The sequence below is a fragment of the Pangasianodon hypophthalmus genome, chromosome 3, assembly GCF_027358585.1.
Source record: "Pangasianodon hypophthalmus isolate fPanHyp1 chromosome 3, fPanHyp1.pri, whole genome shotgun sequence".
Classification (NCBI taxonomy): domain Eukaryota; kingdom Metazoa; phylum Chordata; class Actinopteri; order Siluriformes; family Pangasiidae; genus Pangasianodon; species Pangasianodon hypophthalmus.
In genome coordinates, this window is record NC_069712.1 from 27462708 (window position 1) to 27489846 (window position 27139).

General features: G+C 39.5%; 1 protein-coding gene across 36 annotated transcripts in view; it reads right to left on the minus strand.

Annotated features, from left to right (window-relative positions):
- The window catches only part of dst (dystonin), a 138705-nt gene that overhangs the window by 13933 nt on the left and 97633 nt on the right, over positions 1–27139 (minus strand). For 32 of the 36 annotated variants that reach the window (XM_053232738.1, XM_053232744.1, XM_053232735.1 and 29 more), the window contains 29 exons: positions 18442–18603; positions 18141–18311; positions 17695–17861; positions 16875–17034; positions 16294–16620; positions 16049–16133; positions 14857–15098; positions 14390–14596; positions 13906–14025; positions 13689–13796; positions 13375–13593; positions 12775–12978; positions 11855–12086; positions 11546–11772; positions 11118–11240; positions 10726–10827; positions 9476–9577; positions 8933–9106; positions 8680–8835; positions 8265–8462; positions 7379–7507; positions 6645–6815; positions 5758–5913; positions 5269–5475; positions 4621–4740; positions 3514–3683; positions 3121–3280; positions 1197–1391; positions 355–483 (listed from right to left, as the gene is read on the minus strand). In XM_053232738.1, coding sequence (XP_053088713.1) covers positions 355–483; positions 1197–1391; positions 3121–3280; positions 3514–3683; positions 4621–4740; positions 5269–5475; positions 5758–5913; positions 6645–6815; positions 7379–7507; positions 8265–8462; positions 8680–8835; positions 8933–9106; positions 9476–9577; positions 10726–10827; positions 11118–11240; positions 11546–11772; positions 11855–12086; positions 12775–12978; positions 13375–13593; positions 13689–13796; positions 13906–14025; positions 14390–14596; positions 14857–15098; positions 16049–16133; positions 16294–16620; positions 16875–17034; positions 17695–17861; positions 18141–18311; positions 18442–18603 — 4923 coding nt within the window. The remainder of the gene's footprint in view (positions 1–354; positions 484–1196; positions 1392–3120; positions 3281–3513; positions 3684–4620; positions 4741–5268; positions 5476–5757; positions 5914–6644; positions 6816–7378; positions 7508–8264; positions 8463–8679; positions 8836–8932; positions 9107–9475; positions 9578–10725; positions 10828–11117; positions 11241–11545; positions 11773–11854; positions 12087–12774; positions 12979–13374; positions 13594–13688; positions 13797–13905; positions 14026–14389; positions 14597–14856; positions 15099–16048; positions 16134–16293; positions 16621–16874; positions 17035–17694; positions 17862–18140; positions 18312–18441; positions 18604–27139) is intronic. The other 4 variants (XM_053232750.1, XM_034303099.2, XM_053232745.1 and 1 more) reach the window with 1 other exon arrangement.

Genomic DNA, 27139 nt, shown 5'->3' on the forward strand with positions numbered 1-27139 from the left:
TTAGAGGTTGAGTCTTGTTTTGGCCAGCTCTAATTCAGCTTGCGAGGCCATGTATGGTTTATGTTACTCTATTGGCTTCACTGATGGGTTAACAGATAGCAATGTAAGGCTTAAAGGCTTAACAATTTCAAAACAACACTATAAGAAGAGTTAATGAAAAAATAAAAGACCACAAGAAGTGATCACTTTGGGGCATGTCTGCATTGATATATTTAAATATAAATAAGAATTTTATTTACTTGTGGACCACTATTTGTGTCATTTGTTCAGTTTTTTCAAGAGTAGATCAGTGATTGATAACTAACTATGAGGCAATAATATGTATGTGGGCCTTGTGCTACAAAAGAAACTTGCTTTGTGCTGTTCAATCAGGCCACGCAGGGTTTCCTCATCCTCAGGCAGAGACCCATGGAAACGGAGGCTCTGTTCTGCTTCAGCCAACCACTCCAGCAGGATATGAACAGTCGAATGAAACTCCTCTGCCTGAAAAACAAAGAATATATGGCATTTATTTTAAAATATAGACTTATAGCCCCTCTTCGTTTCGTAAATGAAAAAAATAAGATCTTTAAATAAAATAACAATTTACACCGTTCATCATGTTCAAAAGTTTACATCCCCCCGGCTCTTAATGTATTCTGTTGCCTTCTTGAGCATCAATGAATATTTGCACCTTTTGTAATAGTTGTGTATGAGTCCCTTAGTTGTAGTCAGTGTGAAATGATGGATCTCAACATCAATCACTGTTGAAACGGGGTCAAATATGCAGAAGATGCTGGAAAAGCAAAGAATGTGCAGTACCTGGAGGATTTTTCTGAAGAACAGTGGGCAGTTTAACTGCTCAGGACAAACAAGGGACTCATCAACAACGATCACAAACCATAAAAACAGTCGTTGATCATCCAGGTAACAACACACAGCCTTAGGAATAAACTTTTGAACTGGTTCATTAGTGTAAATTCAGTTATTATTTTGTCTTGTGGACTATATGTGTATTAGCTTATTTAGGGCAGTAATAAAACCAAAATGCAATTTTTTATGATCTCTTTTTTTCTTTTTTAATTATTAACATTTTGCAGATTCCCCAAGGCCTATGTAAACTTATGACCCCATCTGTAGAACAGGCTTAATTTACAATCAAGATAGAATGTGGCTTGGCTGAATTGTAATGAAGTGTGATGTTAAGAGTTGTGTACCTGACACAGAGCTTGTTCCAGCCGTGTCTGTTTGAACACAGAGAGGGCGCACACCGTCTCCCAGCGCAAACTCAGCTCCTGCATCTGAACTTTGACCCAGGAAGAGTCATCATGTCTGTTCTCGATCAGCTCACGGGCTGAACGTTTCAGAGCCTGTACAGAGCCTGTCCTCTTTCCAAGTTCCTTCTGAAACACCTGTGAGACGTGCGTACACACATGCAAACACTTCATCAAGTACAATGCAGTTTTAGGGTGCTTCCATATATGCAACATTTACACTATTTGAATTGAACCCTGGCAAGTTTTTTTTATTGGTTCTTTATTAGTTTGAGAACACAGCAGTCACATTTGGGTGCAATCCGAGACAGAGGAAGTCTGAGGAAGATGGTCTCAGTCCGGTTCCACTGCAGTGAGGTTAGATTACAGCGAGAAAGTTATTCAACCCTTAAATGACCCAACTGCAGGAACTGAACCAAAAATGCTGTGTATTTTGGGTTGTGGGCATATACACTATATGGCCAAAAGTATGTGGCACCTGACCATCACACCCATATGTGCTTTTTGCCCATTCCAGATTTAGTCCCCCCTTTGCTGTTATAATAACCTCCACTCTTCTGGGAAGGCTTTCCACTAGATTGTGGCAAGTGGCTATGGGAATTTGCCCCACAAATGTTGGATGAGGAGGCCTAGGGTGCAGTCAGTGTTTCAGTTCATCCCAAAGTGTTTGGTGGGGTTGAGGTCAGGGCTCCGAGCAGGCCGCTCAGGTTTTTCCACACAAACATCCTCAAACCATGTTTTTATGAGCCTTGCTTTGTGCACAGGGGCACTATCATGCTGGAGCATTTTTGGGCCCCTTAGTTCCAGTAAATGCTTTTGCATGATTAAAAAGAAGCATTCTTTACAAATGTGTGCTTCCAAATTTGTGGCAACAGTTCAGGGAAGGCCCACATACAGGTGTGATTGTCAGGTGACCACAAACTTTTGGCCATACAGTGTATTTTTTTTGTAGATTTGGGATGCTAAATTGACCCGTGAAAACTGGGCCAAAGGACAGAGTTGGAGCGCTGCATGTGCTCTGAACGTCTGGGCCGATGGAAGAAAAGAGAAATTAAATGCTGGATGCAATATACAAAATGTTTTAAACTAGTTATTTTATATAATTATCTAATGATTTAGTGCTGGCTCTGTGATTTTTGCATGCTCTCAGCAAAGATTTGCTTACTTTTTTTCAGTCACCATATTTCTGACCAGTGAATGAGTTTTTATGAGCATGTTTTCAACCCTTAATGCCCCTTTGCCAACATTTTATTTTTGCTTTTTGGTTCATGTAATTATGTGCAGTGTGAAACCAAATCAAATAGCAAACAAGCCAAAAGTGTCGGTTTTGCTTGGAATCAAAATCCAAACCCCACAGAAACGTGAACCCTTTGACACAATTCTGTCTCTCAAGTTTAAATCCGATCCAGAAAACAAAGAATTTGATCAGCACTGATTAGCAGAAAAGTGGAACAGACGTATCTAAAAACACTGCAGATTCAGTAATCTGAGCCCAAGGCCCTTCAATTTGAGGAGATTAACCCTTAATCAGAGAGGTAAAAAGAGGCTCGTGAAGGGGGAAAGAAAAGTGGAGATGAAGTTTTGTTCAGTGACTAAGCTATGTTGTCTAATTGAAACCTGCAGTGACAAACTTGGACAAGAAGCAGAGGGAAGAAAACTGACATTCTCAAACCATAACAGAAGGCCCAGAAATAGAAGCACATGAAGGAGTATTTTGAAACTAGACTCTATTAAGGCATACAAGCAGAAATGCAATACAATAATTAATCATTCCTGTTTAATTCTGTAGTAAGCTAGTTGCAAAAGCCTTTAGGTGTGCTTTACAGTGAAACATTCCCAAAGAACACAATCAGTGGGCCAGCAGTACCTTGTGGCTGTCAATGAGGTTGAGTACCAAATCAATGTCTCCATGTACAGGCTGGTCCTCTGCCAGCTGTGGCTCTACTTTATAAAGCCAGTCAATCAGAGCCTGCAGAGCGTCAGTGAACTGGCCTGAGAACAGCAGAGCCTCCTCCAGCTTGTTCTGCCTGTAACAAAAGAATATTTGAAGTCAAATACTTGCATTTATAACAATTCAATGACATAGAAATGCCAGTTTTCCATAGAAATTTATTTGAATAGGAATATTTTATTAATTTAAAAATTTTTAATTTTTAATTAGCTTTTAGTTTCACTACAGATATCACCTCCAAATAAAACCATGAATTCAATTTATATGGTAAGGCAGTGGACATCTTCAGCTTAGAGAATATAAACATACCTTTCTACGGACTTGCCACAAACCGTGTCCCACTTGTCTCTGAGCTCGCAGAGCATGTTGTCCAGTTTCTGGTTGTCATCCTGGAGTGAGGTCTTGTCCTTCAAGGCTCGGCCTGTGCGGCTGGTGGTGTCGTACACAGAATGCTTGGCACCCAGGGCCTTCTGGAACTCCTATAAATGCCAACGAAGAGAGTGCCAGGGTTAACTTTTAGCCTCAAGGACACACATAGTGAAACCAGCAGTTTGATATGTGGCTGATTGGAGTTAGATTGCACAGCTGAGTCAACAGAATGTGAAGGGATCTGCTGAGTCCACACTGCTGAGCTGTTAATTACATGGCACTGTGCTCTCTTCTCTACTGTCAACAACCCTGAGTCATGCTACTTTTAGAAGAGAACAGCAGCGGTATTAGAATCAGTAGACGATATTTATGATTTTCTTTTTGGGGAAAAATGACCGTAAATGATTTTCCTGATTATGAGGGGCAAAAGGCATGTGCAATCAATATGATACTATTCCACAGGGTGAAGATAATACGAAAGTGATAATAAGAGTAGGAAATTAGAGCCAGGCTAAATGTATTAAATTTAAGTATATTTTTAGTGTTTCAGGTACGTCTACTTATTAAAGACTATGTTTTGTTTAAATAGTTATGGAACAACTAAGTAAAAAAGTGTAAAATTAATTGTATAATCCTTACAGCCTCACTCAATGACTTTAGGGCTTTTTTGTGAGTCAGTTTTTGTTAATCAGGATTTTTTTTTAAAGGTAAATAGTGGTTAAAAAAAAAAAACACTATCTCACAAGGCGAGACAGTATACACTGTTTTAATGCCAAATGGGACACAGGATTCTGATAGATCTTATCATATCAGTGTGAGGGAGTGATTCCATGACAGGAAATAACACAGCAACTGAGATGAGGGAGAGAGCGCAGCTGGTTTATGCCATGATTCATGCCAAGCTGGAAAGTAATTCACTACTTCATTACAGATGTGCAAACGGAAATGGTTAAGACACACAAAGGTGCAGAAGATCAGCAGGATTCTGGGAAGGAAGTGTGTAATTATTGGTTTACAAAGGGATAGGGTGTGGTGAGATCCAGTCACCTTGTGCTGAGACAGCTGCATTTTGATCTTGTCGGGGTCATTAGCGATCTCCAGCTCTGAGTCCAGAGCTCTCTCTGACTCCTCCAGCCACTCCATGAGCTTGGTCCAGCTTTCATGAAACTGCAGGAAGATGAAAAAAAAAATGTTTTATTTAATGACTTCTGTATTTCACTATATGGGATTTTGTTGCTAGTTCAGGTTTGAGGTGAACCTCATTCTGAACTGAAATGCACCACAGAACTGACACTACAATATTTGTGGACTGATTAGCTAGATGTATGTATGTATGTATGTATGTATGTATGTAATGGATGTTTAACATGCATTCATCTTCCTCAAAACAAACAGGTTAAAGACAAGCATAGAGGCAAGAAAGACCATGCTAGATGACCAGCTAAATTTGCGATGTTTTGCTAGAAACTTGCTAAATAATTTTTCTCAGGATCTATGTAGCATATTGGCAGTAAAATCTTAATATTACTTCGCTGTCTGCATAGGTAGCATTTATAACTAAATATAGTATGTATATGTTTTGATTGACTCTCTACCCAAAGTAAAATAAATAGAAACTTTAAAAAAAAAAAAAAATCTTTTGATCTTTTTTTTTTTTTTTTTTTTTTTTTTTTTTTAAACTTTTTAATTCCACACCTGCTTTGCACGTTTCCTCGCATCATCCAGCAGGCGTCCTCGCTCCACCGAACGCTGCACTACTTTGTCCCAGCGGCTTTGCACACTTAGGAGCAGGTTTTTAATCAGGACCACATCCTGCTTCTGGCTGAAGTATTTCAGATGGGTGCCTGTCTTATCCAGCTCAATGATCTGATCCCGGTGTGAGTTGACCTCAGTTGCAAAGATCTGTCGGGAAACATGGGAGAAGCTAGGTGGACAGACCTGGGACTTAGAAGGACGAAAAAAATGGGCTAAAGGCCAAACGTGAAACTCAAAAGATTTCTTGAGTGACTTCAATAATATGACTAATATTCATTAGCGTATACACATACAACTAATTGGATATATATAATAATAATTTATCATATCAAATAAAATTTATTATTTTATGAAACAAAATGTATTATTTATCAAATAAAAATCAGAAAGATTAGATTTACACACACACACACACACACACACACATACCTTATGTTCATCAATCTGGAACAAGATTGTTTCCAGGATGAGGGAGGCTGGAGAGATCATGTTGAGGGTCTGCTCTGCTTGAGTCAGCCAGTTAATGAAGTCCTGCAGAGAATTATGAAAATCTGTGGCCAGCGCTAATGCCTCTTCCAGTTTCACCTAGATACAACACACACACACACAGATTTACTCATTCAAGCCATAATTACATCAGCACAACCAAAATAGCATCGAGATCTCCTTGTGATTGAACAGGGAGAGGAAGTGTTGATCTCTCAGTGCTATAATGACAAATAAAAGAGGATGTGTAGAAGAAACATTTCCCCTGCAGGCACAAAAACATTGTCCTTTGATTCAATATCCAATAGTGTGACTCACATGGTGCATCTGGTACACAGCAGCTTTCTTAACTGAAAGCTGAGGAGGCTTGGAAAGCCTTTAACTATATTAAACAAGTGGCTTCACTGAGACTTTCTGAAAACAGTCAAGGCCAAATCTGCTCTCAGGAAAGTACCTTGAAATTTATATGACGTTTAATATATAAAACAATGTCTTCAAGTTTGTGTTCAGAAGTCAGGCTTTAATTCTGATATCATCCATCAAAGAGCATTAGATCTGGGTTAAGAACATGTCTGGACCAAACCACACTATATTTTTCTTAAAGGTGTGACACAGCCCTTAATAAGTACTGGCATATGACACACACCACAAACACAGCATTATGTTTCATACTGATTCCCAACTTGCCCTAGACAGCCACCCCCACACCTTCTGACCACATTCGCACTGACATCATCACAATTCACACCTTTGTGATCAGACATGAAGCTGCATGATAGACCATTTCCTCCATGGGATTTTTTTTTTTTTTTTTTAAATGCAGCACTCACCTTCCTCTCAGCCACTTTGGCCTGCACACATTCCCACTTTTCTTGAAGGTTGTGGAGGTCCTGCTCAGTACTGCTGTCCTGGTTCTCTGGGGTCATGGCTATCAGCTGCTGACCTCTGTGAAGAAGCTTCTGGTACAGTTCCTCCTTCACCTCCATTGCACTACATAACTCCTACAAACACACAAGACAACAATGTTTTTAGAGACAAATATCTCTCTTTCTTCAGCCTCCTAAAAAGGAAGGACATCAGGCATTACTGATATTCTATTGTAGACATTTTACATCTACAATAACAAAGAGATAAGTGTAATGTTATCACAGAGTTGGACTGATTTATTGGAATGCTCTACATCCTTTAAAGGGTAAAACTGAGAAAAGTCATTTGTCCTTATCTGTCCATTTTTACATATTGGTACAAGATGTTCAAGCTAAAGGTTTGCCCTTGTTGCATGTTTATGCAACTAATTATAATGTATTAGCTGGTTCATTAAGAAGGAATTAAAAATGCAAAGTTTTACAGTCTGGACTTAAAAAAAAAAAAAAGCCTCCAGAATAAAGAACCAATAAACATACGTTCTGAGTATACCTAAGTCTAGCTTTGTTAAAGCCTCTGAACAAGTTCGATCTAAATTGTTATTTTTATGACTGTTAACCAAAAAGCCCTGTATTGGGTGTGATAAAATGTGTTCAAGTTTGCCATCATCAGCAGGCCTTTTGGAGTCTTAAATACATACCAGATGGGTGTTAAGCTGCTCGCGGGCTGTGTCTGGTAGGCCTCCAACTGCTTTTGATGCTAACAGCTGACATTCTGTGTCTTTCAGCCATTGTTGCATATCTTCAATCTCCCCATGGAAACCTTGGGCCTACAACATAATACAGCTAGTGTCACAACAATGGACTTCACATTATTCTCATTAGTGCAGGTTTATAAGCGTGAAAAGAAGTTTCGATTAAAATGGATGTTTTCCTGTTAATCTAGGATGAATTAAAAAAAAAGGCAAGTTTGTAAAAGTGGTTTGCACTGCATCTGTGTTCACTCAGTGTTTACTCAGTTTTGAATGTGAAAATAGTATTTTCATACAGAACAAAATTCATATTTTTGTGCTAATAATATATCAGCTAATAATGCATTAATATAGAAGCTGAAGTAATATAATCAGCTGTGAGTAATATAAGCAACTCCATGAAAGCTCATATTCATTGAGCTTTGCCGTTAAATTTAAAATTTAAAATTTGAAAATTAAAAATCAGAAATGTTGCCTGAGAAACCTGAGAGGTGCAAAAACGTGCTAGCAATCTTCAGGATCTAATTCAGCTTTCGCCATGTGGACAATATTCAAGGAGTTGAGTTAGTGAGCAGTTAATTCCCAAAATGGTGCACAGCATTCAGACCTCAGACGTAACTACAGAGTTAAGCAGTTTACAGAGGTTGTGTAAGAATAGCGGAGAAAGCAGAGTTTGGCTAAAACAAAGGGGTGTTTCTCAGTTACATGTGATTCTTCTAAAACAGAGACAATGTTTATCTCATTATCTCAAGGACCGATTTTTTTATGCATAAAATAGCACACTGTTCTACTCAGAGAGGCTGCCAATGAGCTAATCTGTGTGTCTGAGTAGAACCTGGAGTAAGGCGCTGTCCAAAAGCTGCCTCCTCTGCTCAGTCTTCTCCAGGATGCTTGTCCAACGTTGGTTAAGGTTTTCTAGCTTGCTCTGCAGGCCACATGCTTCCTCTCCTGCACTGGACTCCATCAAATCTCTGCCGGCTTTGTTAACTGCCTCCACTGTGGTCTTATGGGCCAGTACATCATTATGCAGCACCTGGTGGTTAAAGACAACATTTATATTCTAGATCACAAACAGTTTATTCAAAGTAAAAGATTTCATTGCAAAGAAACAAAATAATGATAAACTTAGAAACATTTTGTTGGCTGGTGACTATGAGGTGACTGTGACCATGAGCACATGCCTGCTACATAAATATACATTACATTTAAATTACATATAAATATATATTGTACATTTTGAATGAACTTACATGGTGTTTGGCTAGTTCTATCTCAATAGCTTTGGGATCACCGCTGGTTTTCTTCTGTCCACTAAGCAGCTCTTCAGTATGAGTCAGCCAGGCCAAAAGCTCATCCAGAGCATGCTGGAACTGCCCTAATGCCAACAAGGCTCCCTCTAGCTTGTGCTGTAAAACAGACGAGACATCCATGTAAAGTAAAGATCCAGAGACAGAGGGCAAGCCAAGGTTGAGGATCATAAAATGACACCAGGAAGTACCTTACCTGTCTGTTGATGACCTTGTCATCTAGGTTGTCCCAAAGCATTTTGAGTTCGTTCATAGGCTCCTGAATGGCAATGCGGTCTGCTTCCTCCTGTACTTTTTTCAGTAGCAGTCCTGCCTGGTGATTCAGCCTCTCCATCTCAATCTGAAGCTGGTATGCCTCACTTTTGAACTCCTGTAGAAATACAAACATTGGGGAGTAAGTTAGCATGTTCAACATCACTTCATTGAATAAGCCTTAAAAACACGTATATGCCCATGGCTCAACAATAAAGGGACGGTTCAGGTTTGCTTAACTCTCACAAGACAATGCATCTTTGAACCACTTGTAGGAGCGCACATGAAATGATCTTCCTCTGAATAAACACAGCTGGTATTTGGCCTGTATGCTCACTGCATTTATCAAACAAAAAAGTCAAAGGCATGGCTGGGTGTGATCTCTGATCACATGTTTACATGCTTTGATCTGTATAAACCACCAATAATTGTAGGTCAGTGTGTTGAGGGCAGGAAATCCATACAATGAAACATGGTAAAGGAATACCTTGAGCTCTTCAATCTGCTGTTTGACAGTTTCCAGGTCTGTGCCCACAGGTGACATGGAATCCAGTTTACTCTCCAAAATATCCACCCAGTCAAACATGCCCTGTAGAGGAAGAATGAAATGTTATTGACATATATGAACACAATGTAGACTCAGGTTGCACTATAAACTGTGATTTCAGTTAAGAAGCCCAGATAAATAGAGACATGGGAAAACTTAATCTATTCAAGCTGTGAGTCTGCAGTACAACATGTAATGCTTTCCTATGCCTTAGCTTTTAGCTTTTTTTTAATCAAAACAGGTTTTGAGTAAACACTGATTAAATTAAAACAGGGGTTCTCAAACTTCTGTGTCAGTTGATCCCCTTCAACCTATATTAATTGCCTTGAGTAAGAGACTAACTTTTGTAATAAATAGAAAAATAAATTTGGAAAACTTGTTATTTAAAGCATCTTACTATTCAGTTTGCCTTTTTTATATTTATTATAACAAATTTTACTTTAATGTGACAGACATTTCTACAAGTCTTAGGACCCCATTCAATACCACGATGAACCCCTAGGGAGCCAGGGAAACCCTAGACTAAAAGGTATTTACCTCCCATTTCTTGATCAAGCTAATCAAGTGACACATAAACATAGCTGTTATTATGTAATGTACTTCAGTATATATGTGGACACTGCAATGTGCTGTAATAGCCAAGTAGTGAAGCAAATAAATTAATAATGAAGTATTTCAGACTCCTAAGGAATTATGCTGAGTTACGATGCCACTAGCTGTGTTTACATGTAGCCTAATAATATATTAATAACTCAATTGATAACTCAACTAGAATGAAAACTCTTCATGTATACTCCTACATCAGAGTGTGTGATGCGAAACAAATTTATATTCCATTAAATTAAAGAATAATTACTGTCAATACTTTAATCCAATTTCTGTCATCTTTGTATTCCTCTAGCCTTCTGTTCAATTTTGACATTATGAATATGTTTTACTGAGACTGATATAAAATAAGACTCGATTTAAAATAATAATAGAAAGAAAAAAACAAGTCAACTGAACATGACTTCAGCATGACTAACATGCTGAACTAATGTGACTCTCGGGCTTGTTGTTATGGCAACATTGCCACTACATGGGTGTACATTCAGGCTGGCTAAATGGAGATTTTCTTTAATACTTTGGTGAGCTGCTGTTGTGGAGTAATTCTGTAATTCAGTGAAAAGTAATTCTGTGGCACACTGTACCTGAAGACCATCCTGGAATTGTACAGCAGCCTGCATAGCCTCCTCCAGTCTGTCCACTCGCTCCTTCCATGTCTTATTCAGAGTCTCCCATGCCATGTTCACCTAGCATGGTTTGAATTTAAAATGTTTTGTGCTAAAGACACATGAACATTTCTAAAGCAGTGAGCACTTCACTCAGGAATAACAAAAAGTAAATAATGTATAATAAAAAAATTTCTGATTATAGGCAATGATAAGTTATTATATAATATTACTGCAGATGAATGTGATATGCTGGCAGACAGGTGTATATACATATACACTACTTTCCGATCCAAGTTTCCTAACTAGTAATGTAAGATTCCTGTGAAATGTTCTCTGTATGCTTCTTCAAATAGCTTATCTGATGTTACCTCGTCAATGCTCTTCTTGATTACAGGCTTATCTGGTTCTCCACAGGCTGTCATCAGCTCTGCCCCTAGATTCTGGACCACATTCAGTTCCTCCTGAAGACCGTCAATCTCCTCTCGGTACCCCTGTAGCCAGTAAAGTCCACCATGAGAACAGTACATGGAATAAGAAAGCATGAAGAGGCTACTAATGTATACGTTAAATAGAACTGCTGTAATCCTCATTTCCTGTTCACTAATAACCAATAGATGCTCCATTAAACCAGGACATATTTTAAAATGTTTTTAAAAATAAATTTCTATCAATACATTTGAATAGACTTTTTTTTTTTTAAACTGTTCATTAGACATTGAACGAAGTAATATAATTATCACACTTAGTACTGTTTGACTTTTAAAATGGACATTTTTAACCTAAGATGTTCAATGACCTCCACAGACTCCTGCTGCTGTTTAACAACTGAGGGGTCGACTCCAGGTTCCTCCAGGTCTTTCAGCAAGTCCTGTGTGTCTTTGATGGTGATGATGAGAGCACAGTGGTCACACCAGAACTTCTCAGCCAGGTCCATCACATCGAGAAGTTTAGCCTCCCTCTCCTCCAGCAGAGCATGGATATCATTCCACACAAATACCATCTGATCCAGTTTGTCTTGTACAGCTTTGAAAAAACAAATGTTCGCCTTTAGATGACTGCAGATTATTACTGTTTTCTTTTTAATCTTTTAAATATAAATGCTTACCTTTGGCTGACAGGTCTTTGTCTGCACCCTCTGAGCGAGTGATCATGTTCTCTCCTCGCTGCTTCAGAGTTTCATAAGATGGTTGCAGTTTCTCCAAGTCCACATTAACAGCTTTGTTCTCAGAAATCTGCTCACGAATCTTTTCCACTTCCACAGAGATGGAAGGGGGCTGACGCAAACGGTCCGCTATACGATTCAGAGACTCCAGCATGGGGTCGATCTTATCGTGGAACTGGGAGAAAAAATGACAACGGTAAAAGAGCAAATTTCCAAACACCTGTTAAAATACTGAAGACGTAAGCAGTATGGTTAAGTCTTTCAACAGAACCAATTAGGAAACCTTTCACTACAGCAGGTAATCACTTGTAGGCATTTTAAACATCAATTTGTCAGGAAGTTTCTTAGTGGAACTTGTATGTCAGGCCTCACATTTTCGCCTGGTCATATCAGTGAGGTCATGACTGATATATCCTTTGTTGCTGAAAACAGGATACACAGTGTTCAAAGATTTACTTCCATCAAAGGGTTCTCACAGCACACTTCATTAACAAGCTGTCATTTGTGTTGGTAGGACATGAAAGACCTTATTGAGACTTGACTTAGTAAAGATAAGATTAACAGCAGCTATTTTGGAGACACATTCTGACAGAAGTATACAGAAATCAAGGCAATTAACATATAATTAAACTAGGAGATCTCAAATTCCAGAGACCACACTGAGAACCATGGCATTAAACTATCTATATGTGTAATCAAGTAATACTCTTTGTCACATGGCGGATTTAAATGAAGCTGGGCCCCACATGAAAGAAAGTGAAAAAAGTGAAGCAAAAAGCAAAGCAATTACATCCAAAGAACAATAGATTGCTGTTTTAGTAACGAAGCTAAATAGAGAACAGAATCAAAGACTCAAGACAAACCTGAGTAGACTGAGAGATGGCCTCATCCAGGGCAGCAGCTCTCTGCTTAACATCTGCTTTAAGCTGTGCATACAACTTGTCTGTGGCCTGGAATTTCTCTCTGATGGGCTCACCCTCCAGTGGACTGATCTCCACCAGCTGAGGGCCTGTTTTATTCATCTTGTCTATGTGCGGCTTATGCTCTGCAATCAGCTCCCTCAGTTGCTAAAAGAAAAAATATATATATTATTTTGGCCTCAGTTATTTAAAATCTAAACAATATTTATGGCACAAGACACGCAAAAGCCTACTGATGACTGGTCTCAAAACTGAGACAACCTTTTTTGTTTCATATGTACTAAGACCAGTCTTTTTATATAATTCTCACATTGTTATTCTTAAGTTAAAATGACCTGAACATGATCTGTGTAGAAAAAAAAAAGAAGCACCCAAGTTTCATTATGAATGAATTATGAAAACAACTGTTCCCATGTTAAATTAGCAAAAATATATGTCATCTTGGCCCAAACAGAAAATGTTTCAAATAGGGCAAGATAGATTTGCTCCAACAGTTCTTGCTGATATATAGTTGCTATCTTGGGTTCTCCAGAAATTTCGTACCCGCAGTTCCTCTTGTTGCTGTCTCAGAGTGTCATACTCGATGGCAGGTGAAGGGAACTGAGTGAAGTTGGCCTGGGTCTCCTGCAGCCATGGCCAAAGCTCCTCATAGGTCTCCCAGAACTGGCAGGCCAGGGAGTGTGCTCTCTCCAGCTGCAGACAGCGCTCTGAGTTCAACTGACTCACCGTGTTGTACTTCTCCATGAGAGCCTGAATCTTAGCCTGAACAAGATAGTCACATTGGTCACATCCCAAAAAAAAAAATCCTACATTTAGCTCTTATTGGTTTACATTATTATTATTATTTTTTTTTTTACCTTTAGAGCCTGTTTCTCAGTCTCATCTTTGCTTTTCATTATCGTCTCGCCTGTCTTAGTGATGTCATCCACGGCATCTTTATGCCTCATAATGTCCATGGAGAAGCCCTTGAACACAGTGCACACTTCTGTTGATGGCATGTGCCACACATACATACATTTGCAGTTTGTGTTTGTGGTGAGTACACCCCTAATGACCCAAAGGCATCAGACTGACCTTTTGAACCTGCAGCTGAGCTGTGGTCTGTTCTGCCTCCAGCTTAATGTCCCCTAGAGATGATAACTTCTTCTCTGCTTCAGTCAGCCAGGCTAATTCAGTGTCTGCAGCCTGCTCAAACTGAACAGCAGAACCATATGCATTAGCCACTATTATAAAACGTATTCAAAACAACGCAGAAGTGATCATGGGGGCAACTTCATTACAAATCACTAAATGTCAGATTCAGAAAAATGCATTTTTACTGTAAAAAACACATATTATATATTTACTTTGTTTAATAACTGTTTGCTCATTACATTAACTGTTTCTGAGCTCTACATTGCAACAACTCTATCCAGTCCCTCAATTTCATAATTAAAAAAATTGTAGATTATCCAATTAGGCCTGATGGCTTGTCATCACAGGTAATCAATAGCCTCTCACAATAAATCTGTTGGACATGATCTATTTTGCTAGTATTTACATATTTGCAGCACCTTACCTGCTGTGATTTTAAGATGGCAGCTCCTGTCTGGTCCATATGCTGAGAGATGGCATCAGTAGCTGACTTGTAGCGCTCGTTGTCCTCTGTGATCAGTTTGTCAAGCCCCTCTCGGGCACGCCATGGCACCAGCTCTAGCAGAGCGCTACTAACTTCATTCAGCTTATCTACTACTGACTTGTGCTCTTGAACCTCCTTCATTAACGCCTGGACATGATAGACAGTCAGTAAATGTAAAAGCTGTACATGTCAGTAATGTGTACTTGCACTGATTCACACTCAAGCTTTTATAGGGCACTGTTTTTATATTTTATATAGCAGCATAACTGAAAGAAATAAATCACCCAAAAATGCTCAAAGGCTAACGGAGAATAAGAGTTATTCTCAGGTACAGTTAGATCTAATCTGATCTAGCTTCCCTTCCTTTTCATGAATGGGATTCTTTCAAGCTGAAGGAGTGTACTCACTTTCTGCCTCTCTTGCACCTGAGTAAGTTGCTCGCCCACTGGTTCCTGAGCTCCAAATGTGGCCAATTCAGACTCCACTTTTTCCAACCAGAAGCGCAGCTCCTCATGAGTGTGTTGTACTTTGTTGGCCAGAGACAGGGCCTTGTCCAGGGTCTTCATTACATCATTGCTCATTGTGCTTATGTCAGCATATCTTGTCTTTATTCCATCCAGTTTGCCCTGAATGATGATGACTTCATCGCCTGCACAAAACAGGAAGGCTTGAAACAGTTAGGTCAGTTGTCTGGCCTGGAAAAATGCATTCTTGAATTAAGTATATTTCAAAAGTAAAATGTTACTATGAAAACTATGTAATTTCCATGATTTGTTCTCTTTCAGGCCATTCAGGATTGTGCATCCATTTTTTTTAAACTAGGTACAGAAATAGTGAGGCTGTAGCTAAAAACTGTAAAAACTATAGTATTTAATCACTTGTTATATAAGTAAAGAATATCATAACACAGAGTGGTGTGATATATTACTAATCCAGTGTGGATTATCTTCCTATAAGAACACATCACGAATTGTTTTATTCCTTTTATACCAATTTGCCAAAGATTTTGTTATTCATTTATAGTTATGTTAATCAACAGGTTATTTCCTGTTATCACTTATAGCAGCTATAAATGGTTGTTCTTTCACCGGGCCCCTCCTTTAGCCTCCTCTTTTCTTTCACATAGTATTTTGCAAAGAAACCACAAAGCCCTCCTTCGTGAAGATTATCCCACATTGGGAAATTTAAATTTACAGCTTCAAAGCCCTGGCACTAGCGACTCCTTCCAAAAATACATGTTTACTCACAGAAGTGAGCTAAATAAAAATCTCACTAAATAAACATCTCCTTATAGAAAGCGTTTTTTAAATCCTTTTATGTAGAGCATCTACCATAAAAAGCCCTGTGTAAGTTGTTACTATGGATATAATAACATGTTAGAAGGAGTACATTAATACAAACTTTGCATTTGGAACTATTTTTCAAGCTATGCTGTTATAAAAAATTAGTTAACACCTTCTGACCATCCAGAATTGAGTAATCAACAAGCACTGTGGTATATAAGTTAAATACTTTTCTGATTGATTTTCTGGACATAAGATTAAATGCCACTGATGTAAAGAAATTAATCCATTAAAATATGGAGGGAAAAAGCCTTGCCTGTGGTCTGTTTGAGCAGCTCAAGTCCATTCTGCAGGGCCTGTTCAACATGCTGTCTCCTTACCTCAATATCCTCATGAAGTGCCTAAACACCGAAAATGCAAATTAACTGCAGTTATACATAACAAAATCACCACACACCAATTAACTAAACATATAAATCATATAAATGAAACCAATAAAGTAAATTTAATGGTGATGGTTTTTAAAAAAATTATGACTGAAGAGGAGGAGGTCTGTTCTACCAGCTGGTCAGCGTGCTGTTTTGCCAGTACGGCCGGTGTATAGTCCTGGACAGAGATGTGGCTCAGTCTGCCGTGTATTTCGTCCAGCCAGTTCATGAGTGCTACTTCGTTCTCTCCAAACAGCCGTGCGTTAGCCAGGGCCCGCTGCAGCAGCTCGGCCTTTGTGCGGCAGCGTTCCTGCAACTCGATGTAGCTGCCCTGAGTGCTGTCCAGTTTAGCCTGGACCAGCTCTTTATCATCCACACAGGTGAGTGACCGCAGAGCCTGGCCAAGACTCATTGCCTGGTACAAGCTCTTACTGCGCCCTATAATCTCCTCCTCTAAAGCCTGATTAGCAGGAATGGCAAACGCAGCAGATGGGGTGAAACATATGGGTGGAGGGTTGACCATCCCAACATAAAGAGAATGAGAAAAATCAAGAGAAAATAAACATAAAAACAAACAAACATAAAGAACACAAAGGGATAAAGAACAAATGTAACAGTAGCATAAAGCTACTGCAAACGAATCAAAACAGATGGTCTTTAGAATGAACTACTCATAACAGGCTGAGCACAAAAGTATCGCAATTATGTATTTACCTTATGTTGGGAGATCTGCTCTTCAAGCTTAGTGGTCTGGGTGCCGATGGGCTCGGAACTGGCCAGGCATTTCTCTGTAGCAGTTAGCCACTCTGTTAGTGGCTCTAGTGTCTCATGGAACTGTTGGGCCACCCCCGAAATGCTCTCCAGTTGTTTGCGTCTACCAGGAAAAAAACATAATGGCCCAACATGCATAATCAGTAAATAAAAGTGAATACAGAAACCTAAAATACACAACAACAACATGGTCTTTATCATGGTATTGTGTTACACCCCTAACAGAACACACTCTCTACGCAATATTTAGATAACCATGTGCCATAGTTTGGTCATAAATGTTCCTCATAGCCTTCCATTCACTAATGTATAACTTTAAATGTTACAGTATTGCCATCTTAGGTCTTATTATACTGTATCGACACTGGTTTCTGAGTTCAGTTTAGTTATACTCAAGAAAAAGAAATGATTTATTTTATTTGTATAGCACTTTCAATAATGGACATTGTCACAAAGCAGCTTTACAGAAATAAATGGATTCACAAAAAATATATTGTAAATATGTGAATTTATCCCTAATGAGCAAGCCAGAGGCGACGGTGGCAAGGAAAAACTCCCTGAGACAATATGAGGAAGAAACCTTGAGAGGAACCAGGCTCAAAAGGGAACCCATCCTCATCTGGGTGCAACGGATAGTGCAATTATAAATAAATCCCTTCTATTATTGTGTACTAGATTTTTTAGAAACAAATATATATGGGGGGATGGGGGGGCAGGGGACTTCATAGATTAATTTCCTGGTGTCAGCATATAAAATTTTTACCTGCTCTCTGCTTTCTTTAGCAGAGCATCCCATCTCTTCCCCAGGCTATCAATCTCCTTTCCAATCTTCTCTTTATCCACAGAGTCAGCCATCTCTAACACTTTCCCCCCTTCCTTCTTAATAAGCTCCACTGTGGGTCTGCGGTCATCTAGCAGCTTCTGTAAGAGCTGGTTGAATCAGAGAAAAAGAAACATATGGGATACAAGGAAATACAATATGCATGATGCATATAACCACCTGCAGAAACTCTGAAACACCAGAAAATCCTGATCCCATATTAAAGCCCAAATCCAATATCCCCCCCACCCCCCAGTCTTAGTAAAGTCTGACTTTATTAACAGGAAGTTTGATAATCATACTTTTTTTTTTAATTGAGGGCAGTCATTAGAGCTTATTCAAGAGTCTATTCAGAGTGACAAAATTCTGTAGAACTATTAAGTTCGTACCCTCTGTTCTTGTATTTGCGCTCTGACAACTTTAAACTCTGCTGATGGAGGCTTCTGACTGGCCACCAGTTCTTCTGTGTCTTTAAGCCAGCTGAACAGGGACTCGAGAGCATCCTGAAACCTTCCACAGTGTAGCAAAGCTTCATGAAGCTGCGCCGAACGTTCTGCTACCTGAGAGCATTGCCGACACAACAATTCAGATATCACAAGATTAACAGAAATATTTTATAAGATAAAGAAAATAACTACAAGAATTATATGACATTTTTCAATTGTTCCTTGAAACCTAATTCCTCTAAACCTTTTTGTTCAGGGTGTTCCATCTCATATTGATGTCCTCCAAGTCATGTTCAAGGGCTTTGGTGCTGGTCCCTTTGGAAGCATTCTGAATAAGCCCCTGGCCTAACCAGTTCACCTCTTGCAATTGTGTTTGCAGTGACTCAATCGTCTCCTTCTGGAAAACCTGAAATCAGCCGGGAAACACAGAATGACATGTCAAAGACTCAGTGGAAACAGTGATGCAAATCTCATTAAGACACATAGCTTAAAGTGAGACAGTAATTTATTATGGTTTGCTGATTAGTTACTGATTAAAGTCTTTCTGAAGGCATGTTTAAAAAAATTTTTTACCCATTTGGCACATTTTTTCATCCTGTCCGTGACTCACAAGAAAGAATACAATCCAAGCACCCACTAGTGGCTTCTACAGTGCTGGGTTTGAACTCACAGGCTGTCAGTCACTAGCACAGAACCTTAGCCATGGTTCTCATTATACTGTACTATTATCAACACTCTGGGTCATGAAAAATGTGATACTGGTTTTGTTAGGAAAAATTTATATTTGTGTACTCATTGGGTATTTTATCTGGACCATATAAGTCACTTTGTACACATACAATTATAGATTGTAGTCCATCTTTTGCTCAAAAATGATCAGACCTCCGCTTCTCTACCCATCATTTGAAAAGGCACCAGCACAGGACCACCACTGACCTATTGTTTACTCGACATGACACACTTGTACCAGTGCTTGTCTAACCAACATGACGTTACCATGTCAGTGTCAATACTGTGCTAAGAATGAGCCACCACCAAAATAACATCTGGTTAGAGGTGGTACTTTTCCACTAATGCACAGGACATGTAAGCTGGGTGTATCGCCTTAAATCTTGTATCATGGGCCTGTATTCCTCCAGAGCTAAGCGGAGATCTGTCTGTGTGGACAATACTCACCTTTTCGCCCTTCTACCATCTCACAGGCGGTACAAAGCAATTGCCACTCACACATCACGGCACCAGCAAAGCTTTTTTCCAGAAGCCATTTGATTATTGAACTGCTGAACTTGTACACGGCACCTTATATACACCTATTGGCTTGCAATCCAGTAGCATGCACATAAATTACAACTAAACATCTCAAGTAACTATTGCATATTCCTTTCCATACAAAAGTCAACTGCACTATTGTCATTGACACTGCCATTACTGTTACCATTTTTGCTTTTGATATTGTTGTTACTTTACTATTTTCACTGCTGTTTTTTTCCCCCTGTTCTCGTTAAATCTTTAGAACGTACAGTCGGGTCCATAAGTATTTGGACAGTGACTCAATTTTTGTAATTTTGGCTCTATACACCACCACAGTTGATTTGAAATGAAGATATAAAGATGTTATTGAAGTGTAGACTTTCAGCATTAATTCAAGGGTTTTAACAAAAATATGGCATTAACCATTTAGGAATTACAGCCTTTTTTTTTTTTTTTTTTTTTTTTTAACCTAGTCCCTCCATTTTCACAGGCTCAAAAGTAATCAGAAAATTGACTGATAAGCAGTTTCATGGCCAGATATGGCCTGTTTCCTCATGACAAATTAAGGAGATAAAAGGTCTGGAGTTGATTACAAGTGTTGAATTTGCATTTGGTAGCTGTTCATGGGAACTCTCAATATTGCGGTCCAAAGAGGTGTCAGTGCAAGTGAAGGAGCCATCATTAGGCTGAAAAAAACAAAACAGACCTATCAGAGAGATAGCAGAAACTTTAGAAGTGGCCAAATCAACAATTTGGTACATTCTTAAAAAGAAAGAATGCACTGGCGAACTCAGCAACACCAAAAGGCCTGGAAGACCACAGAAGATAACTAAAGTGGATGACTGCAGAATTCTTTCTATGGTGAAGAAAAACCCTTCACAACATCTAGTCAAGTCAAGAACACTCTGGAGGAGGTCCACGTATCATTGTCAAAGTCTATAATCAAGAGACGCCATCATGAGTGTAATTACAGAGGGTTTACCTCAAGATGCAAACCGCTGGTAACACTCAAGAAAAAGGCCAGATTAGACTTTGCTAGAAAACATCTAAAAAAGCCTGCCCAGTTCAGGAACAAGATTCTTTGGACAGATGAAACCAAGATTAACTTGTACCAGAATGATGGGAAGAGAAGAATATGGAGAAGGAGGGCTCATGATCCAAAGCATACCACATCATCTGTCAAACATGGTGATGGCAGTGTTATGGCATGGGCATGTATGGCTGCCAATAGAACTGGGTCACTGATGTTTATTGATGATGTGACTGTTGATAGAAGTAGCAGGTTGAATTCTGAAGTGTATAGAGCTATGCTTTCTGCTCAGATTCAGTCAAATGCTGCAAAACTGATAGGACAACGCTTCACGTGTACAGATGGATAACAACCCAAAACATACCGCGAAAGCATTATTTCTTCTTAAGGCAAAGAAATGTAATGTTTTTAAATAGCCGTGTCAGTCACCTGACCTCAACCCAGTAGAGCAGTCTTTTCACTTACTGAAGACGAAACTGAAGGCAGAAAGACCCACAAACAAGCTGCAGTGAAGGCCTGGCAAAGCATCTCAAGGGAGGAAACTCAGCATTTGGTGATGTCCATGGGTTCCAGACTTCAGGCAGTCATTGACTGCAAAGGATTTGCATCCAAGTATTAAAAACAATCCTTGTATTAATAATTATGTTAGTTTGTCCAAATACTTTTGAGCCTGTGAAAATGGAAGGACTATATAAAAAATGGCTGTAATTCCTAAACGGTTAATGCAATATTTTTTGTTAAACCCCTTGAATTAAAGCTAAAAGTCAACATTTCAATCACATCTTGCTTGCTTCATTTCAAACCCATTGTGGTGGTGTACAGAGGCAAAATTACAAATATTTTGTCACTGTCCAAATACTTATGGACCCGACTGTATGTTGCTATTTATCGGTGAATGTTGTTTGTTCAGTGTTGCTGTTTGTCGCTCGAAGCTCTAGTGAGTGGTTTTTGTTTTGTTAAATGTACAAGACCAAGACCAAGTCAAATTCCTGTATGTAAATTATACTGGCTATTAAAGAGATTCTGATTAAAGTGGCAAGTGAGTGCATGTTTGTACAGACCTGTTTCCTGAAATAAGAAATTGTCCAACTTATTGCAGGGACTGATAGCTTCATACAAATAAAATGCGGAAAATGAAGAAATTCCTTTCAGAGTAAACCATTATTGGAGTACCTGCTACTGTATAGCATTCTGTAACTGAATGATGTTTAATTTTACTCGTTCCTTTTATGGCAAGATTCTCCACTGAACATAGCATACAGTCTATAACAAGTCTCTGTCTAGGAGCTGCAGTCAATGCAGCTCTGTGCAGGATCAGAGAAGCTGAGTCACTGACAGATTATTGCACCAATCATCATTTATCCAGCTAATGATCAAGATAAAGAGAGCAGTACTATCTAACTTCCCAGGAATCCATAAACATATGTCACATCCACCTAAAAAGATAAGGCTTTATGCAAAAGAGAGTAATTGTGAAATACCTGTGAGGATTGCATGTTCATGAGATCCATCTGAGAACATGCAGCTAAGGATGTTAACAAGCTCTCTAGCTCTTCATCTCCCATGTAATCCATAGTCTGTTTTATTCCATTGGCGAGACCTGCCTGCCTTTCCACAGACAACAAGAACTCTTCCAAATCGGCCATTTTGGACTCTGTTGCTCTTTGCTCAATTTCATAACATTCTGCATCTTTGGTCACATGTTGCTCTACAGGCATCCTACGATGTGAGACTGGCTCGGGTTGCGTCACAACCACGCATAAGAGTTCACACTCCTCCTGAGATGTGTCCTCAGGAAGCTCAGCTGTGGGTAGCTCATCGTATCCTGAGAATGTCCTGGTCTGGCTGTTGTAAGTGGAGTTTGGTGCTCTGTTTGTTGACCCTGCTGTCATCCTGTTTTGTAATTCTGAGTAAGGATCACTAGAAATTGTGTGTTCATTATCACTGAGCTCTATAGTACACGTGTCTTTACAATGTTGGTCCTCATGGCTTGTGGAGTCTGTGTAGTACACTGTAGTTGGTACCAAACCTCTGATGGGGGAGAATGGAAGCTCCTCTTGCCCTGAACTGACAGACTGACCTGGTTTCAGCTCACCAGATATATGGACAGCCTCAGTGGAAGAGAGGCTCCTGGTGCCTGTACCAGGTCTTATCAGTGCTCGCTGCTTCCGCCGCTCTTTCTCTGTAGTGGGGCTGCACAGGCCAGAGTCATCCTCCGAAGTTAAAGAATTGGTCATGCTCCTACCCTGGCCCACTCGCATCAGGGCTTGCCGGTCTGGTCCATCAGCACATAAGGTTCCATACTCATTGAGGTTGGCTGGCCCAAAGTTTTTCCAAGAACGGCGGTGTTGTGGAGGCTCCTTTTTCTCACCTTGTACCCGCAGCCTACCTAGAATGGTACCAGTGCCCCGAACAATGTCTCCATTAAGCTTATACCCATCAAACACCGCCCGCTCATCCAGTCGTGTTACTTCCCTGCTGCGCAAATCAAAGGTGCTGGAGGAGGCCAGGACACCATTACCACAAAGCGTGGTCATGTCCAAAGTGCGGTGGGTGTAAGGCAGAGTGCCAATGAAGTGCCGGGAGGCCAGACTTCCCTTCGAACCAGAGTCGATTTGCTCATTCAGGCGCACAGTGTCATAAATGGACCTCTGGGGAACATAACAGTCATCAATGTTCAGGTCCTCTTCTTCTGGTTTCCCCACACAGGAGGGGTTTTGCCGCAGACAGTCAGGTCTGCTAAGAGGTTTGCCCATTCTGATGACAGCTAACACTTAAAACATTAAATTTATTAATGAGGTATACGTCTTCAGTGCAACAACCCTTTTACTTTAAAGCAAAAAAAGGCTATATAATCTCTACACATCTCAAGAGTGACAACTCAGAAAATAAATATAAAATTTATTTGAGAAGTAGTATTCCATGAAAATGTATAGAACTTATAAAATATATTTTATAGAATGTATAAAATATAATTCTCAGTAAAAAATAAGACAAAATCTAAAATATATTTAAAGATGCAGAGAACTGGCTGAATAATATGTTCTACAATACAGAGCTCTTCTATTAATACTTCCTTTTTTTGAGCATATCCTATTTCATGCAGTCAACACCATTGGTTTCCATATCTCCTCACTGTCAGAACTTGCCCATTGTTGCTTGTTTCCTCAGTCCTAAGTTCCAGCACAAATAACATGGGGAAAAAAGTGCTTGAATTTCCATGCTCTCCTGAGTGGTCAGATATGCTCCACAAAAATATCTCCGCTTGAAGGTGACATCCTGCTACAAATCCTCTCATTTGTGAAAACAAAGCGGCAGGGCTCCAGGATAAACACAAAGCTGCTCCTGCCTCTCTTGTGGTCCACCCGGCAATGACATCCACCCTTCTGGCAATGAGCTCAAGGCCCCGCCCCTTCCTTATTATTCTAGCAACATCTGCCACAGCTCCATTTGTCCTGAGAGCACATGTTGATTGGTAGATGTTTGACCCTATTTAAATTCTACCCCCTCTGTCCCTGTGGTGTGGCCCATTTGACTTTACTTCTTAGTCATCTTCAGCTCTGACAATATCTATCCCTCCCTCCTTCAGTAAAGCAAAGAGCTTTAAGAGTGAACAGCTCCCTCCCGCATGACATCACATGGGGCAGAAATAGATACTCTCTCTCCCCCCTTTCTTCTCTTTCTCTGGAATGATCATGCAACAAGCTGTCTACGCATCTGTATATTGTCTTAATTACTCTGGAATGTTTAAGGAGGTACTGGTCCTAGGTAATAACGCTACAAACCCAGCCAAGTGCTTGTTTTCATAGCAAGCGAGCAGGCTCTGAAAAGTTAAGAGCTAAAGCGATATATAAGGAACATTTATTTTGTGTCTATTGCTGTTACCTCCAGAGAAGTAAGGTTCAAAAATGGTCTACTGCTCTTGCGTGGAGAAAATAGTGTGGAGCTGGCAATGATGAATAGCTGGTTAAAAAGATCTGTGGGATTTACAGTAAGGATGAATCACACATACTTTTGACACTGATTTAAACCAAGCGGTATATTTGTCGTGGTACGAGCTTGACTGCCGACTGTAAAAATGTATTCAGGTAATAGGATTTAAAGGTTTATGTCTAATAGAAGACCTGATAAGATCTGATAAGACTTTAGTACTGTTGCAACTGTGAATAGTATGTAGTAAACATTTCTATACAAAAATAAACTATTGTGATTTGATATTACAGGCATGGCAGCTATTGCTTTAACTGGTAATTGAGAGAATGCATGCCAAAGCACACAAAGAGGACAGGAACACCAGCATGTCTGAAAAATCCTCTGTCAACAGTGTCTTTCATTGCTCGCACAAACAATAGGCCCAGTTAATGAAACACACAACTATTTTTCATGAGAACAAAGCATGTCCCGAACACTTTTTAAGAGCTCTCACAGTTTAGATCATGAATATTGGGTGTTCCTCAAACTCCACTCTGTTGAAACAAGTGAAAGGGGATCGCTATAAAATTCCAAGGTCATGATCACACAACAATGTGCAATAGGCTTGTTGTACTGGTGCAAGGGTCTCATGTTTCCTCTTGGGGGTTTTCACAGAAAGTCAGGAAGATGACTAAGCTCAAATCTGTGAACTTCATAGGCTTTTTTTTCCCCCTACCATCACCTTCAGAGTCAGCCACTGGCATGATTCAGATAGAAATTCCTTTAGGTTCATGTTAGATGCTGAGGTCATGGACAAGTAGTGGAAAAAAGCATGCTCTCACCCATTACAAACTTACCAAATAGTATACGGAAGGAAGACAAGTTCATACTGTATGCACAGTAAACAGAATATAAAAAGATAGAAAAAGAAATGTAGAAAGATGCTAAAGGAAGTCCTGAAAAGCCACTGAATCCGATTCAATGAATTCACTGAAAAGCCAGATTAAACAACTAAAAGCCATTAGAAAAGCTCATTGTGTTTACTTCACCGAGGAATTCTGCTCCAATTCATTCTGTACAAATGATACTGAATAGTCTGAGCAGCCAGCAAATAAAAATTCCAAATCTTGCATCTTGCAATCCGGTTAATTTCAGACTTAAATGACTGGGTCATTGAGAACAATAATGATTTTGACCCAGCAGCTGAGGTAGCAGCGAGGAGCCTCCCAGACGCAGAAGCAAGACAAAAGAACGACAGCATGAGCAGCATGAGGCCCACATGATCAGCTGCAGCTGATAACTCCTAATACAAAACCAGCTACGCACACAAATGTTCCTTTCACATACATTCAAATTTGCTGTCGCCTATATTTGTGCTTTACATGCAGTGCTTAACTGCTTAAATTATGAACTATTTACTTCTAAAATATCTATCAATATTTTTTGCATTGCGTTCTAAAATATAGGGTTTAGGGTTTATAGCATGGGAGTTTAAATCTCACATCTCTTAAACATACCAGCTGTCTAGAAATTCCTCTCACAGCAGCAGAATATGTTTGATGTTTGGGTTCATGAAATATAACTTCCAATCCTTCCAGAAAACCACATGGTCCAAACAGATAAAGAAGGGACGCCTGTATAGACGCTGAACTTGTGTACCGCTAAAGCTGGCAGTAATCTCTCTCTTAGCATGAAGCTATCTTAAAGGAATTTGAAATAAAGCATAAAAATGACATTCTAATCTATTTAATTCATTTCAATCTCAATTTCTCAAAAAAAAAAAAAAAAAAAAAACAAGTATCCAGTGAGGATGATGTTCCAAAATAGGATTTTATATTAACAACGGTTATACATGATAGATAAAGATTTAGCCAGTGGGATGGAATGAAACCTTTTCATTTTAAGCATTGGGCTGTTGGCAGGGGCATGTCTCTTAGACAGAATGAAACAGGAGTACTGGGTCACTACTGCACACAGGCCCACATCAACTCCCTGCTGGCTGAATGTTCTCCAACAACAATGAGCCAATGAGCAGGGACTCTTTTGTTACCACCAGAAGCTCACTGACAACCTGAAAGGGGCATCTCATAGCATAACCAAGCATGTGGCCACAATATGTCAGACTATTAAAGTCATGTATTAAGGGTGCAATAGTCAATTTTTTTCCCCATTTCTTACTTGTACAGAAAACCTAGAAGATATGTAGAACATGATAACCAAAAAAAAAAAAAATCATGGTTTAAGCTATGGCCTCAGCGGAAGTGTATTAAGTAGCTGAGAAGGCCTGTCTGGAAAACTGCCATCAGGTCCAGAATGCTTGTTTGTGTTTGAATGGGCCTCCTGTCACTCATTTTATAGACACTCTATGGGTCACTGTAGATTTGGGGGCAGAGCTTCATGAAAATGGGTGGGCTCAAGGAGTTAAAAAAAAATTTCAAATGTCAAACCCAGCTACTTTAACTTTACAGACCTTCCCAAAGCCACATTCCAAAATCTAGTTGAAAGCCTGTAGAGGTTGTAGGAAAGGGGGAACAGCTCAATATTTCCATGATTTTGGAATGGTATGATGATATTTAGGTGTCCACGAACTTTTGGCCATACTTTTGGAACATTTTTGCATACGAAATAGATAGAGACAGATACAGTACATTATAAAACATATAGGGGAAAAGTCTAATCCAACCACTGGACTTCTTATCATCATCCTGTAGAGTGCATGTCTTTTGAATAAAGACCAAATAGAACACTG